We start from the raw sequence: 14,783 nt of genomic DNA, 5'->3' as shown, positions 1-14,783 counted from the left end.
TGAATAGATATCAAAAGATCAAAATCTTATACGTCTAGTCTCTGACCACAATGGAATTACATTAGAAATCAACAATATGATACCTTTAAAAAGTTCCAACAACTTACTTTTTTTTTTGGCCATGCCACTCGGCTTGCAGGATCTTAGTTCCCCGACCAGGGACTGAACCCAGGCCCTCAGCAGTGAAATCGAGAAGTCCTAACTACTGGACCACCAGGGAATTCCCCCAACAATTTACTTTTAAAAAAACCCATGGGTCAAGAGAGAAATCACAAAGAAAATGAGAAAATATTATGAACTGACTGAAAATGAAAATACCAAAATTTGTGGGATGCAGTTAAAGTAGTACTTAGAGGAGAATTTATACCTTTAGAGGCTATGTGAGAAAAAAGAGAGGTCTGAAATCAATGGTGTAAGCTCCCAATTTAGGAAGGTAGAAAAAGAAGAACAAATTAAAGCCAAACTAAGTAGAAAGAAGGAAATAATAAAGAGGACAAACCAATAAAATAGAAAACAGACAAGAAATAGGGGGGAAAAAAAAAAAGAAAACCAAAAGCCAGTTCGCTGTAATGCTACACACAATCAATAAACATTGAGCTATGGTGATTAAGACACAAATTATTAATATCACAAATAAGGGAAAGGACACAAGCTCACCATCCATACATTGAAAGAATCATGCAGGAAATCTACGAAAAACTTCATAAACTTGACAGCTTGGATCAGTGTTCCGCAGATTCCCCGTGGGCCAAATCCAGCTTGTTACTGTTTTTCTACTTTTATCGGAACAAGCCACACACATCATTTAAGTATCATCTCTGGCTGCTTTTGCAGTCTAACAACAGGGTTGAGTAGCTGCGTCTAAGATCATATGACCTACAGAGCCTAAAACACTATGTGATCCTTTACAGAAAAGCTTACTGATTCTTGGATTAGATGAAAGAGACGAATTCCTTGAAGCACACAAATACCAAAACTGATTCAAGAAGAAACAGGAAAATCTGACTAGCCCTGTATCTATTATAGGTATTGAATTTGTAGTTACAAACATTCCCACAAAGACCTCCAGGTCCAGATGGCTTTTCTGGTGAATTCTATCAAACTGTTAAGAAAGCATTAATACCAATCCCACACGAACTTTCCAAAGCCTGGGGAGAAGGGAACACGTCCCAATTCATTCTGTAAGGCCAGTATTATCCTGATACCAAAATCAGAGAAAGACATTACAAGTAAAGAAAAGTAGGAAGAGACCAGACTTTTCTAAAAACTAGCACTGAGCTGACCCATCACATTCTGATGGACAGTTAAAAAGAAACAAACAAGAAAAAAACCTAGTACATACCAACAGCTGAAGAACAAGAGATGAAGCAGCCTGGAAACAACACACCATCATACCTGAGCCTGCATTCTCTCATGGCACATGGAGACACAGCTATCTCAATTCCTACTACAGGAGGCAAAGCCCACCCCCACTGCTCTCTTCTTCACAGCTTGTATATGCTGCAGTGAAAAAGATGTTTGGCCCCTTGGCCTCAACTCCATTCTGACCTGCAAAACGGGATAAAGCTTTGACCACGTCTTTAACGTTCAAAGCTGTGTCACCAGAGCCAAATACCTGGCAACACGGCAGTCACGTCACAGGTAAGTCCCTCCATGTCTCAACCAGACTTAGGTTTTTATACAATAAAACCTAGCGATACCAACTTCATACACTCGCCCCAAGCTCACCGGCCCGCGGGACAGTCATGGCCGCAAGCACGTGCAGTGGGCGGTTAAGCGTTGACAACTCTGTCGGGAAGGGACCGGCTCAGGCAGTGACTGACTGGGTCAGTAACCAGAGGCTTTGGCTTCTGCGACTGGACCTGATTCCTTCAATTCCTGAGCATCTGCCGAGTCCTCCTGACACAGGAGGCCACGTCCGGCAGGCTCCAAAACTCGGAGGGGCTCCCTTTGGAAGACGTCAGTGTGCACCCATCTCACTTGAGGGGCAGAGTTCCCCTGATTCCCCCACGTTATACTGAGTTCCCCCACCTTCAGTGTCTTGCCCAAGAAAGTATGCTACAAAGAGACAGGGGCGTGACACGTGTGGAGGCTCCTGAATCTCTCCATGCAGGACCAACAAAACCACCGTAGGGACTTCCCAGGGATCCCCCCAGACAAGCAGGAGTAGCTGCAGAGATCTCTGGGTGAAGCCCTTTTCCACCCTGAAAAACAGAAGCCAGGAGGTTGTTTCGTGTCGCTACCTGAAACGTGCTTGTTTATTTCCTCCCTTCCCCCCCGCATGGAAGCTCCGTGAGGGCAGGGCCTCTCCTTTCTTGGGCTCCCCTGTGTCACAGTGCCTGGGTACAAGGCGGACACTTGATCAACATCTGCTGAAGGAGCGGTAGTGAATGACCATCAGATTCCAGCGTGGAAGGCTGACTACCTAACAGTTTGCGATTAGAAAACTGAGGAGGCTGCCTTGCCTGACTCAAGCTCAGTGTCTGCAGAAAGCCTAGCAGAGAGACGGCTTTGGAAGTCACGCGTGTTAACCGCGGGGACGGCGAACTCACAGCTGGCGTACGAGCGGCCGTCATCCTCACACATCCTGTGCAGCTGCTGGTATTCCTCCTGGGCCAGCTCGAAACGCTGCTGCTTAATCTGGTAGATTTCTTTCTTGGCGTTGAGGGCCTCCTGGGCTACAATTAAATACTCCTTCAGCATCCGTTCCTGCTCCCGCCTCCACTGTTCTCTGGGATCCTCAATCTGGGTAAGCTCTGAAATTGAAAGGGCAAGAACATAAGGGACTTCAAGGTAAAATCTTTACGTTGACCAATAATCATGCAGTTATATGACTAGTCGATGAGAAAATTAATTAACTACCAGGAGGTACATGATGGAAGCGTCTATATAACGAACCTCCCAGAGTGTGGATCACCTCCTATTTACACACCCACGCTTGGGACGAGAAGAAAGCTCTGTAGACATGCCATAGCTCCATGCAGGGGAAGACGGTACCAGGCACCTTTTCACACTCTAAGTAAATGTTGGTGGACATGAACCCAAAGGAGGCCACCCCTGTCGAACTAAGACACATGTCCAACCTTCCTCTCCCTGCCTTCTTCAAGCCGGGCTGCTGTGGGCTCTGCTGCCCCCGTGACTGGCTCGCCCCCCTTCTCCCACCTTCCAGGCCAGACGGCGTCCTCCTGCATTCTTCGTGGACTTCCCATAAATGTCCCATTTTCCGCTCTGGCTCTCTCACTCTAGCAGCCCCCATAAGGGCTCACGCCCACCTCCGGCTCCAACCTCTCCCCTGAGCGCCCATCCTTTCCTTCCTCCTCCCTCCTAGAGGCATCTCCACCTGGACGGAGCAAAGTAATTCTGAGTCACTCGTCCAAAGCAGAACCCATTCTCACACAGCGCCCTTTCACGACACAAACCAAAGCAAAGCGGAGGAAGCCACGCTGACAAGCGCCTGCGTCTCCCGCCTGCCCCTCGGAGTAAGCGCCTTCCTCTGGATCTACCCACTGAGCCAGCCTGGGACTCGTGCTCCTTTCCCCACGCAGGGTATTCCATGGGTCATCCACAACTGGCAATTCCTGCCCCTGCGTATCATAGTGGCCAACATACGCCTCTGCTTCTCCCCTTACTTCAGTCAGACCCTCACGACCTCTCTCCAAACGCCATCCTCTGTGCACTCACCAAAGTGACCCTCCCAACTCTGCCTCCGACTCTCTAACGCACGGCCCTTTTTAAAGCACAAGGTTGTGCCTTGGCGTGATGCAATGTTCTGGAACTAGACAAAAGTGGTAGCTGGACAACAGTGTGAATGCACCAAATGCCACCGAACTGCACACTTTTCAAGTGAATTTTACGTTCTGTGCATCTCACATCAAAATGGTTAAAAATGTAAATTTGAGGACATCTTTGCCCCATACACACAAGAGCACCTGCTAGGATGTTTCAAGTAAGTCCTTCCTTTTTAAACCCCCTCCCAGCAACATCCCCTACCCCGCTTCACACTGCTACCCCAGGGCCCCTCCTAGAAAGCCTCTCTGGGCCTTAAAAGCTCCCATGGGGAAATAAAAAACAAAGACAACAAAAATCGGGGTCCTGACCTAGCCCCGGAGTCCAGATTCAGTGGGCCGAGGGGGCGCGGGCAGTCACAGCTGTTATAAGTGCCCGGACGTCTCCGACGTTGATTCAGCCGTGACACTCGCCCCGGCCGACAGGCATCGTTCACACTCTGCCCGGTGCACCCGAGAGGCTTGGGAACCTTGCAGGTGATCCACGCAGGGCCCCTCTGGTCCCTCAGCTCACCATCGATCTGCACAGTTCCAACTTAATATTTGACTCCCCAGGTCCTGTGCCTTTAGAGAGCTTTAAAGCTGTGCTATCAAGAGTTAGATTCTCAGGAGCAAGTTTTCTGGAATAGGGTCTCCGGCCCATGTACAAATTGTTACAATAATAACCTTTTTTTTCCTGGGGAAAAAAACAGAGTTGGGTTCCCTGAAGGTCTCAGAGGGAGGAGGTGGTATGACTCCGGAGCTGATGTCTCCAGCCACATCCCCCATGGTGCTGGGTCATCCGTTATACTCAAGGGGGCCATTAGAAAGTCCATGGTGATTATTCAGTTTTCGGTTCGTGGCCAAGTCTAGCGTGTCATGTCGAATCCTTACGGTGGAGCCTGGGTCTCACTTGCCTGTGTCCCCAGGGCCTCAAGAGTGGCCAGCACACAGAGGTGCTCTGTGACACTTGCTGTGACTCAGCCAGCAGGACAGCAAGGCACACCGGCGGCAAAGAAGGGGACACAGAGGGAGGAGGCAAGCGGGGTTTACGAGACACGAGCCGGAACGGGTCAGTCCTGGGCCTCGGCGGCAGGTAGGCGGCTTCCAAAAGGTTGTGTAAGGCGGATGCCTGTGCCGTTCAGCACTGCCGCCGGGGCCCAGAGAGGCCCACAGCACGGGGAAGCTGGCCCAGAAGGCCAGACAGCCCGGCCGCACGCAGCCCAGGGGCGCCGGGCCAGCCGGGCCAGAGGGAGGGCGGCGGACCCACCCGGAAGCCCTCCTGCCACTGGCATAACCGCCGGGGAGGCCAGCAGGGCCAGGGCGGCACTCACCCCCCTGCCCAATCCCTGGGTAAGAGCCGCAGTCACGTGAAGGCGGAGGGCACGGATCGGAAACGCCCCTGCCCCAGGACCCTGCCAGGACGCCTCGCCATTCAGGGTTCCAAATGCTGAACTCCGGAGGCCGGCCGGCAGGTGACAATGCAGGAATCAGCCCTAAAGATACCACCCCGGGTCGATCACACTAAGGGGACAGGAGGAGCCATGGGACTGAGCGTGGAAGAAGCTTAGTCACTCACATTCTGGGCAGCCCGCCCCCGGCCTCCCCCGCACTCAACAAATCGAAGGACAGAAAGCGCACCAAGGGGAACTTCGGATCCCAGTGGTAATGACGGTGACAAAATCACTAGGCAGCTAGAACGAAAAGGGGGGAGTGAAGAAATGTGAATGTGAGAGAGAAATGGGTCCCCAGCTGGTCCCTGATGGAGGAAGGCTGAGGAGGCGGCAGAGAGCAAGGAGGGCGGGGCACAGAAAGCCTAGAACCAAATGCTGCCCGGGAAGCAGCGTGTCAGCTCGGCACCACGGACACTCCAGGTGGCTCAGCCTGTTCGGGGGGCGTCCTGGGCACTGCACGAGGGTGAGCAGCATCCCTGGCCTCCACCCACCAGATGCCGGGAGCACCTCTCCCAGGCATGACCATGAAAAATGCCCCAGACGCTACCATGTGTCCCTGGGAGGCCAAACCAGCCCCAGGTGAGAACCACTGCTCCCAGCAATTCTACCAAGGAGGCTGGCATGGACAAGGACCCATTATTTTAGCTGTGGTCTTTACATCATTTTCTCCCTTCACAAAGCTCCAAAAGGTTTGGTGTATTAAAGTGAAAATCAAAGGGATAAGACAAAATGAAGTTAAGGTAACCACCTGGGCATTCATTGTTCCAAGAACTTGTGAACTTCACTCTGCAAGAAACACCCTTCTCATTTTGAGAGAGATTTCTATTACTAAACTGCCTGGGAAATTTATTCCTTCTTTTACGTATTCAAACTCTGCATTCCACATATTCCATGCAGTCCTGAGCAACACACAAGCCAGGTAGCTACACAACTGCTTCACTTTTTGAAGAACTCAGCTAATCAACACTTCGGATGACATTGATAAAAATCCAGTTTAATGGTGCATTGGAGAGTAACAATCGTTTCACTCTACAAAAAGAGTTCCTGGCGTCTGTGGGATCAATATGAAAAGTCATTCATATGTAACAACTCAAGTGTGGCACTCTACTTACTATTTATGTGGTCCATGTAATAAATTCCAATTTGTTTATCATATACAGTTTCCCATCCTAAAGGAAGTTCATCCCCAACACAGTCGGCAAAGGTCAATGGCTTTGTTATCCTGCAAAATAAAATTATGAAAGCAAATTGGAAAGTGAGGTCAATTTCATGTAAGTTTGCTGAGTGGATTCTAGAATTCGGTTTCAATACAAAATTATTATCTAATTGACTGCTTTTGCTCCAACTATTTGGTTGGAAAATTAACTCACTGGCTTTGCCTCAATAATCGTCAGTAACAATATCAGTACACTCACAGTTAAAAGCATTACTATCTCACAGTGCAACTTTAAATACCGGCAAAAACAGATATTGACAGTTACAAAACAGGTAAAACAAGCATCTTCTTCCAAGCTGTATGTTTAATGAGGTGATGACAATGGAATGTCGCTCTGCCACAACAACAGGAGAGCACCCATGTTCTCATTCCCTGGCAAATGTTTCCCCCTCACAACTTTCAGTTTCTGTACATTACAGCTTAAATGTATCTAAAATGTATTTGTAAGTTTCATCTGCCAGTGGTCGTAAGTGAAGGAGTTAAATGTTAACAACTGACCAAAGGCACAAGGCCAAACAAGCATGGTAACAATACAAGGAGATGCCTACTGAATACTGCCTGTATTCTTTACACAGTAGGAATCAGAAACTGCAAAGGATCCTCTTTGTTTTCTGGAGAAAAACAACAAAAGCACATTGTCTACAGACATTTCTCCTTGAAGTAAATCTGATCAAGGAAAGCTTGGCTTGACACAGATAGATAAAGGAAAGGTTTTCCAGATGGGTTTAAGTAGAACCTCCCCCGCCCCTACACCCCATGATCACATTGATTGACAGGACAGCTGTGGCATAAAACAAGCCGCCCCTATAATGGTCTGAGTCCAGGCAGCTATCTATTCAGTTGTCTCTATAAATGCACACTGACTGGTATGCATGGGAACCTGATAACCGAAATTTCACTAACTCAGTCTTCCCGCATCTCTGTTCCAGTCTCTGGCCCCAGGAAAGTGAGACACCACAACCAACGCCAAGCCCCACAAGACACGTATGAATTTTGAACGTGTTATTTCCCCAAACTGGTTCGACAACAAAGCTCTGTCTCTCCCAGTAGCTTTTAGAAACTGATAAACACTATCAGAACGGCACTGATTGAACTCATCTTCGTTTTAAACATAATGGTTTTAAGAAGTTAGAGTCAATATCAAAACAGAAATACATATACAGAAGGTAAAACACACCATGGAAATCCTCTCAAATACGATGTGCTCAAAACCCCGTGACATCACAAGATGAGCCTACTGCGTAGTGTCGGTCCCAGCCCCAAACACCAGTGTCCGCAGCACGGTTCCTTTACGGGTCAGGAATGGTGTGGTGGCGGCGTAGTTCCAAGTCAAACAGGTAACGGCAGACTGTTGTGCGTGACTCAAGTCCTGAATGGGACCAAGCCACAACAAATGCTACCTGAAGATAAACTGAGTCCTGAGCACAACTCTGCTATTCTAGATTCACGTATAAGCCTAGAGAAAGATGCCCAAGCACAGGCAGGTTCTAAGCATCTTGACATACACGATCTCATTTAGTAGACAAATATAGGTGGGAAGGGCTTCCCTGGTGGCATGGTGGTTAAGAATCCACCTGCCAATGCAGGGGACACGGGTTCGAGCCCTGGTCCGGGAAGATCCCACATGCCGCGGAGCCACTGAGCCCGTGAGCCACAACTACTGAAGACTGCGCACCACAACTACTGAAGCCCGTGCGCCTAGAGCCTGTGCTCTGCAACAAGAGAAGCCACGGCGATGAGAAGCCCGCGCACCGCAACGAAGAGTGGCCCCCGCTCACCACAACTAGAGAAAAGCCCCGTGCAGCAACCAAGACCCGACGCAGCTAAAAATAAAATAAATAAAATTAATTAATTAAAAATATGTATATATACATATGTGGGAAGCCTGACCTAGCGCTGCTGAGCCCAATTCATTTACTTTACAACTCACAACTGTTATAAAACTATTGCAAGTTCATAGTTTTCAATTTTCTATCCAATAAACAACGCAAGTAAGTAAAATAACACTTCCATACTCTTTCTTCTAAAAATAAACTGACACATCTACCATTCTGGTAAATTTTATTTTGGCCTGATATAGAATCCGTATGTCTGATTCCACTTCTCTAAACAGAGCACGGCCTTTGCACGATCATCCACAGGATCAGTACTTCGAAGCAAGCAGATGACGAGTCACGCCTCTCGGAGTCCAGCTCGCACCATGAGCAAAGAGAAGAAGTTACCAAGTCCTTGCTATTGATCTCCTCTGTCCACAGGGCTCACACTTGGAGACCCTTTACTCACTTGACAGCAGTTCGAACAGGCTCAATGAAGAAGTTTTCCAGCTTCCAAAAGACAGAAGTGGTAAACTAGAAGGCAAGGACAGGGGGCCCTTGGGCAGGAAGAAGGCAGCAAAGGAAGCAGCTGACAGCAGGGAGAAACACCCACTCCCTGGCTTCATGCATGACACCGTGAAACATCTATGCTGCACTTCTGCTTCATCCACCTATTTATCAGGAGGACACACCCTCCAGACTTCCAGATAGCTGTAACTTCATTGTATGCAGACAGATTTTGGCATGATTCTCAATAAGAGCATCGAGGATATCTAAATTTATTGTCCTGGCACCCACAGTTATTTATGCCAGTCCAGGCTCTTGAGTTCTCATCTCCCCAAAAACTTGATGCTAGATTTTTCCCACTAACTCCTTCCCACGGTCACCACACACAGACCCCGGGGTATTTTTGTTTCTATTACACAAAGTTTAGGAAATACACCTAAATAGGAGAGAAATGTCCATGCACACCACCACTCAAAAACAACCATTATTCCTATTTTGATGTGTCTTCCTCCATCTTTTTTCTATGTGTTCTTTTTATTCGTCTTTTTCTGACATAGTCATGATCGTACAGTATACACAATTTTCTCCCCTGCCTTTTCCACTTAACTTTGTAACATATTTACTTAATAATTCATACCTTGAGTCTCTCCAAAGATTACTCAAGATGGCCTAATGCTATAGCCTAAGTATTCGGTCCCCACTTGTTATAAATTATTTGTAAACATCACCTGGAACAAATGAATAGATTAAGCTCCTTGAGAACAATTACCCTGTCTCAGCTGCCTTTGAACCCCCAGCACCCGGTCTAAGAATAAATAACTTGCATTTTTACAAACAGTTCGTTAAGGGGATTAATATGTTTTACCTAAGCACTCTCCTGCTATTTTTTTTTTTTGCGATATGCGGGCCTCTCACCGTTGTGGCCTCTCCCGTTGCGGAGCACAGGCTCCGGACGTGCAGGCTCAGTGGCCATGGCTCACGGGCCCAGCCGCTCCGCAGCATGTGGGATCTTCCCAGACCGGGGCACGAACCCGTGTCCCCTGCATCGGCAGGCAGACTCTCAACCACTGCGCCACCAGGGAAGCCCTCTCCTACTATTCATAGCTACACTATTTCCTAACTTCTACTAGTGCAAATATTCATGAGAGCTGCTTTGGAAAACAGTTCAGCAATTTCTCAAATATATAGTTAAACACAGAGTTTCCATATGGGTCAGTAATTCTACACCTAGGTGTATACCTAAGAGAAATGAAAACATGTGTCCACACAAAAGAATGTCCACAGCAGCATTATTCGCCATAGCCAAAAGGTGAAAACAACTAAGGGCCATCAACTGATGAATGGACAAATAAAACATTGTCTATCCATACAATGGAATATTATTCAGCCATAAAAAAAAGAATGAAGTACTGGCACATGCTACAATATGGATGGACCTTGAAGTCACTGTGCTGGGTGACAGAAGCCAGACACAGTGGCTACATGTTGTATGCATCCATCTACAAGAAATGTTCAGACCAGGCAAATTCATAGAGACAGAGGGTAGATCAGTGGTTGTCAGGGGTTGGAGATAAAGAGAGAATGGGGAGTGATTGCTAAGGGGTTAGGCTTCCTTTAGGGGGTGATAAAAATGTTCTGGAATTGGATAGTGGATGATGGTTGCACAACTTTGTGATTATACTAAAAACTAGTAAACAGCATGCTTTAAATGGTGGTTTTTATGGTATATGTGAATTACATCTCAATTTTAAAAACTATGACGAAAGGAACATCTCTGTGCATATAGCTCGTAATCTGTATTTACAATTATTTTCTTTGAAAGATTCCCAGAAGTAAATTTACGGGGTTGAAGGGTATGAAGGTCTTTTCTCCTTACTGTGAAGTCAACGTAAAAAAATTCATACAGTAAAGTATAAAGCATAGGAAATAAAATCACCTATAATCCAGAAGCCCTGGATTCATGGTTTAGCTTATTTTCCTACATTTTTCCACAGCTGATATCATACTAGATACAATTTCACACACTAATATTTTTCATTTGTGTATTTCCTCATGTCCTTTAAGTCTCTGTCATCATCGCTTTCTGTCATTTTAGAACCTTCCGTCATATGCAATAAACCATAACTTTTTTACCAGGCACCTCAAGTCATCTATTTAGGTATGTCCCAATTTTCTGCTCTTTCTTGTAAATCATGGACATGAGCTCACAGCAAACACCTGATGTATACTGCCAAGGTGCTTTAGCATCAGCATACACTCCTACCAGTGAAGTGAGAGATGGCCTTTCTCATCACTCTCTGGGGATATCTTGAATGCATTTGTTCAAGGGCTCAGGACAAATCTGGATGGCACGAGCGTGCCTCACTTTCAAAGAACAAGCAGGTAGGGAGTGCAGCGTAAGCTCCCCGGCATTTTCAGGCTGTGGGGGAAGTGTGCGATGAGCTGAGAAGCCGGGCACCAGTGTCCTCCCGCAGCCAAGTCCGCTCTGCAGTGGGACATGAAGGCCCCCACGCAGCCAGTTCTCACTGGTCTCCTCCTATCTGAGCGACGTCAACCTGGAGCTGCCAGCTCTCCCTGCCCTCAACCGCCCCGCACAGATCTTCCCACCGTAGATTCCCCGCTTCACAAACGGCTCTTCTTGGCCTCAGCAGAGGACATGAATATGGTTTGCTGGACGTTCTTACCAGAATTGGTCCACAAGGAGGGAGAGAATGCTGGAGGACACAGACACGGGCTTCTTTTTGTTCCCTTTTGCCTGCTGCATCCTGCGGGGCTCTTTAAGAAGTGGCACTGGGCCATCTCAGCCAGTACCAGTTCCCAGAGAACCATTTACTTCCATGAAACCTTGCATGAGTCATTCCTTCTCTCTCTGGGCCTGCCTCAGTTTCCTAATCTTTAAAATGGGGGGGAGGACTTCCCTGGTGGTCCAGGGGCTAAGACTCCACGCTCCCAATGCAGGGGGCCCAGGTTCGATCACTGGTCAGGTAAGTAGATCCCACATGCATGCCACGACTAAAGATCCCACACGCCGCGACTAAGACCCGGTGCAGCCAAATAAATAAATAAACATTAAAAAAAAATGGGGGTGATCCGACCAACCTCGCGGGGTCATGCTGGCTGGGTGCAGCCTCCTCAGTTACAGCGTGGAGACCAGGTGCATCCACTCCCCTTCCTGCTTCCCCCGCAACCTCCAACAGACTTGCTTCAGACCCTATTAGTTTCCTCATGCTGCTGTGACAAATTGCCACAAACATGGTGGCGTTAAACAACACATTTGTCATCTTACAGCTCCGGAGATCAGAAGTCCAACTGATTTCACTGAACTAAAACCAGTGTCTGTAATAGACTCCTGGCATCCGCGGCGGCTTCTTGCATCTTCAAAGCCAGCCATGGCCGGCAGAGTCTTTCTCAGGATGCCATCTCTCTGGTTCTCCCTCTTCCACTCAGAAAGACCCTTGAGATTACACTGGGCCCACCCAGATCATCCAGGATCACCTCCCCGTTGCAAGATCCTTTATTTGGTCACATCTGCAAAGTCCCTTTTGCCACGGAAGGTAACATATTCACAGGTTCCAGGGAGTAGGACATGGACACCTGGGGAGGCCATCACTCTGCCGAGCAGACAGCCACCGAGGGACTGCAGGGCTGACAGCGGGTGGAGCCAGCGGCAGTGGCCCAGTGCCTCAAGAGCCATGTCCTCACTCCCGGCCACGCTCAGGGCTGGAATATCTGACACTGACTGCCCTGAACTGCAGAAAAGTAAACGTGGGCGGCAGAAGGTGACAGCAGAGAGCAAAGTATGAGCACTGATTCTTTTTATTCAATCCATGAAGGCAAGTGAATTTATTTGGATGATACACAATCTTTCTAATGGTGAGACTGTTTTTTTAATTGAGGTAACACTGGTTTATAACAATATGTTTCCTGTATACAACATATTTCGACTTCTGCATACACTACAGCGTGCTCACCACCAAAAATTTAGTTTCCATCCGTCACCATACAGTTGACATGCGTTGATGTAGCCCTTCCCCCCACCCCCTCCGCTCTGGTAACCAGTACTGTTCTCTGTGTCTATGTGTAAATACTGGTTCTGAACACATTTTCTTTATCCAAAGGGGGCCAGGGTAATCCTGTGGTGCCTGTACTACACTTTCCAGTCTCCTGGAACAAGATAATCTCTATATTTCCCATTCATGCTGATATATATATATATATATATATTTATTTATTTATTCATTCATTCATTCATTCATTCATTCATTCATTTATTTTGCGGTACATAGGCCTCTCACTGTTGCGGCCTCTCCCGTTGAGGAGCACAGGCTCCGGACGCGCAGGCTCAGCGGCCATGGCTCACGGGCCCAGCCGCTCCGCGGCATGTGGGATCTTCCCGGACCGGGACACGAACCCGTGTCCCCTGCATCGGCAGGTGGACTCTCAACCACTGCGCCACCAGGGAAGCCCCACGCTTACTTTTAATATGCAATTCAGAGAGGATACTATTCATCTCAATTTCATTCCAAACCAATCCTCAACAAATTATGATGACTCCCTCACCTTTTCGGACACACCTGGTTCACAGCAGTGAATACCCCACAAGCCTGCCACATTAGTCCTGAAAAGTCACTCAAATAATCACATTTATTATTTATAGAACACGCATATACTTGACTTGGCAATTGTCATCTAGTCTCAATTCTAGAATTTAGGGTAAAAAGTAATCACACCTAGAATTCAGTCTAAACATTGCAATTGACATTTCAGTGTATTACTGTAGCACGAGTGACCCGATTTTAGTGTTGAGTCTTAGAATTGTTCTTGAATTACATTTGTGGTTTCCATGTGAAAAGACTGTTAATTACATATTATCAGTCTGGGGGCTTCCCTGGTGGCGCAGTGGTTGAGAGTCCGCCTGCCAATGCAGGGGACACGGGTTCGTGCCCTGGTCTGGGAAGATCCCACATGCCGCGGAGCAACTAAGCCCGCGCGCCACAACTACTGAGCCTGTGCTCTAGAGCCCACGAGCCACAACTACTGAAGCCCGTGCACCTAGAGCCCAAGCTCCACAACAGAAGAAGCCACCGCAATGAGAAGCCCGCACACTTATCACTCTGTAATCATTATTTGATATGGCTGCCTCCCCTATTGGTCTGTGAGTTCCTTGAGAAAAAGGATTCTGTTTCTCTAATTTGTCTTTTTAGAGAGCCAGAGCCCTCACATGCAACAGGCCTTCATTAAACTGTTTGATAAACTAATCAGGCCAATTTCAGAAACTCATATCATATAAAAACCACAATGGAGCCAATTAGTAGTCAAGGAACAACTGGAAGAGGGCAGACTAGAATTTGACTGAGCTTGCAAAGCCTAAATTGTAAGAAAAACAGGACTCAGGAGGCCAAGGTGCTACGGGATCATTCCTCCCTCGAACAGCTCTCCTTAGGCAGATACATCCTAGCAAGGGAGAAAGGTGGTTCAGCAGGCCACAGAGCGTGATGAAATGTCCCTGAAGACCTCCCACAACCTCTGTTCTGATTCTCTACCGACCAAGTCCACTTCTCATCTACACTATGGTTTCCTGAGTGTGGGCCTTTCCACCAGGAAGGGAGTCCGGGGTGGACAGGGGCGAGATCCTGGCAAGATGTTATTTCCTCCAGCAAAGAATAAAGTGTCCAAAGGCAAACCAATCTAGGAGGTATTTCGGACGACCGGCAAACTTCCTGGGGGCTCCACCTCACCAGAGATCCTACCGGTTCTCACACGGGTTCAGATACTGGTGAACCGAAGTCACAACACCTGAAAAAGACCACGAGCTGGTGACTGAGTAAGTGTAAAGTCCTACAGTGTATGTTTTGTTGAATCATCCTGACAATGGACAGACACTGCAACAACTTGTAAAAACATCATGGGAGGAAAAACTTCCAACTGAGGCAACTATATTTTAAGCACTTACTAGTGAGGATGAGCCTGGGCAAATGACTATCTGGCTGTGCCTCAGTTTTCTCATCTTTACTATGGGGTGGTGGGG

At 47.6% G+C, this 14,783-nt stretch overlaps 1 protein-coding gene across 2 annotated transcripts in view; it reads right to left on the bottom strand.

Moving 5' to 3' along the window:
• Window positions 1–14,783, bottom strand: part of WWC3 (WWC family member 3) — a 118,133-nt gene that overhangs the window by 70,179 nt on the left and 33,171 nt on the right. For both annotated transcript variants that reach the window (XM_082610406.1, XM_082610407.1), the window contains exons 2-3: window positions 6,331–6,440; window positions 2,553–2,756 (exon numbers count right to left, since the gene is read on the bottom strand). In XM_082610406.1, coding sequence (XP_082466532.1) covers window positions 2,553–2,756; window positions 6,331–6,440 — 314 coding nt within the window. The remainder of the gene's footprint in view (window positions 1–2,552; window positions 2,757–6,330; window positions 6,441–14,783) is intronic.

The sequence above is a fragment of the Mesoplodon mirus genome (assembly GCF_964341445.2).
Source record: "Mesoplodon mirus genome assembly, chromosome: X".
Lineage (NCBI taxonomy): Eukaryota > Metazoa > Chordata > Mammalia > Artiodactyla > Ziphiidae > Mesoplodon > Mesoplodon mirus.
Note: the sequence above shows the minus strand (reverse complement) of the source record. Positions and strands in the feature narration are given on the sequence as shown.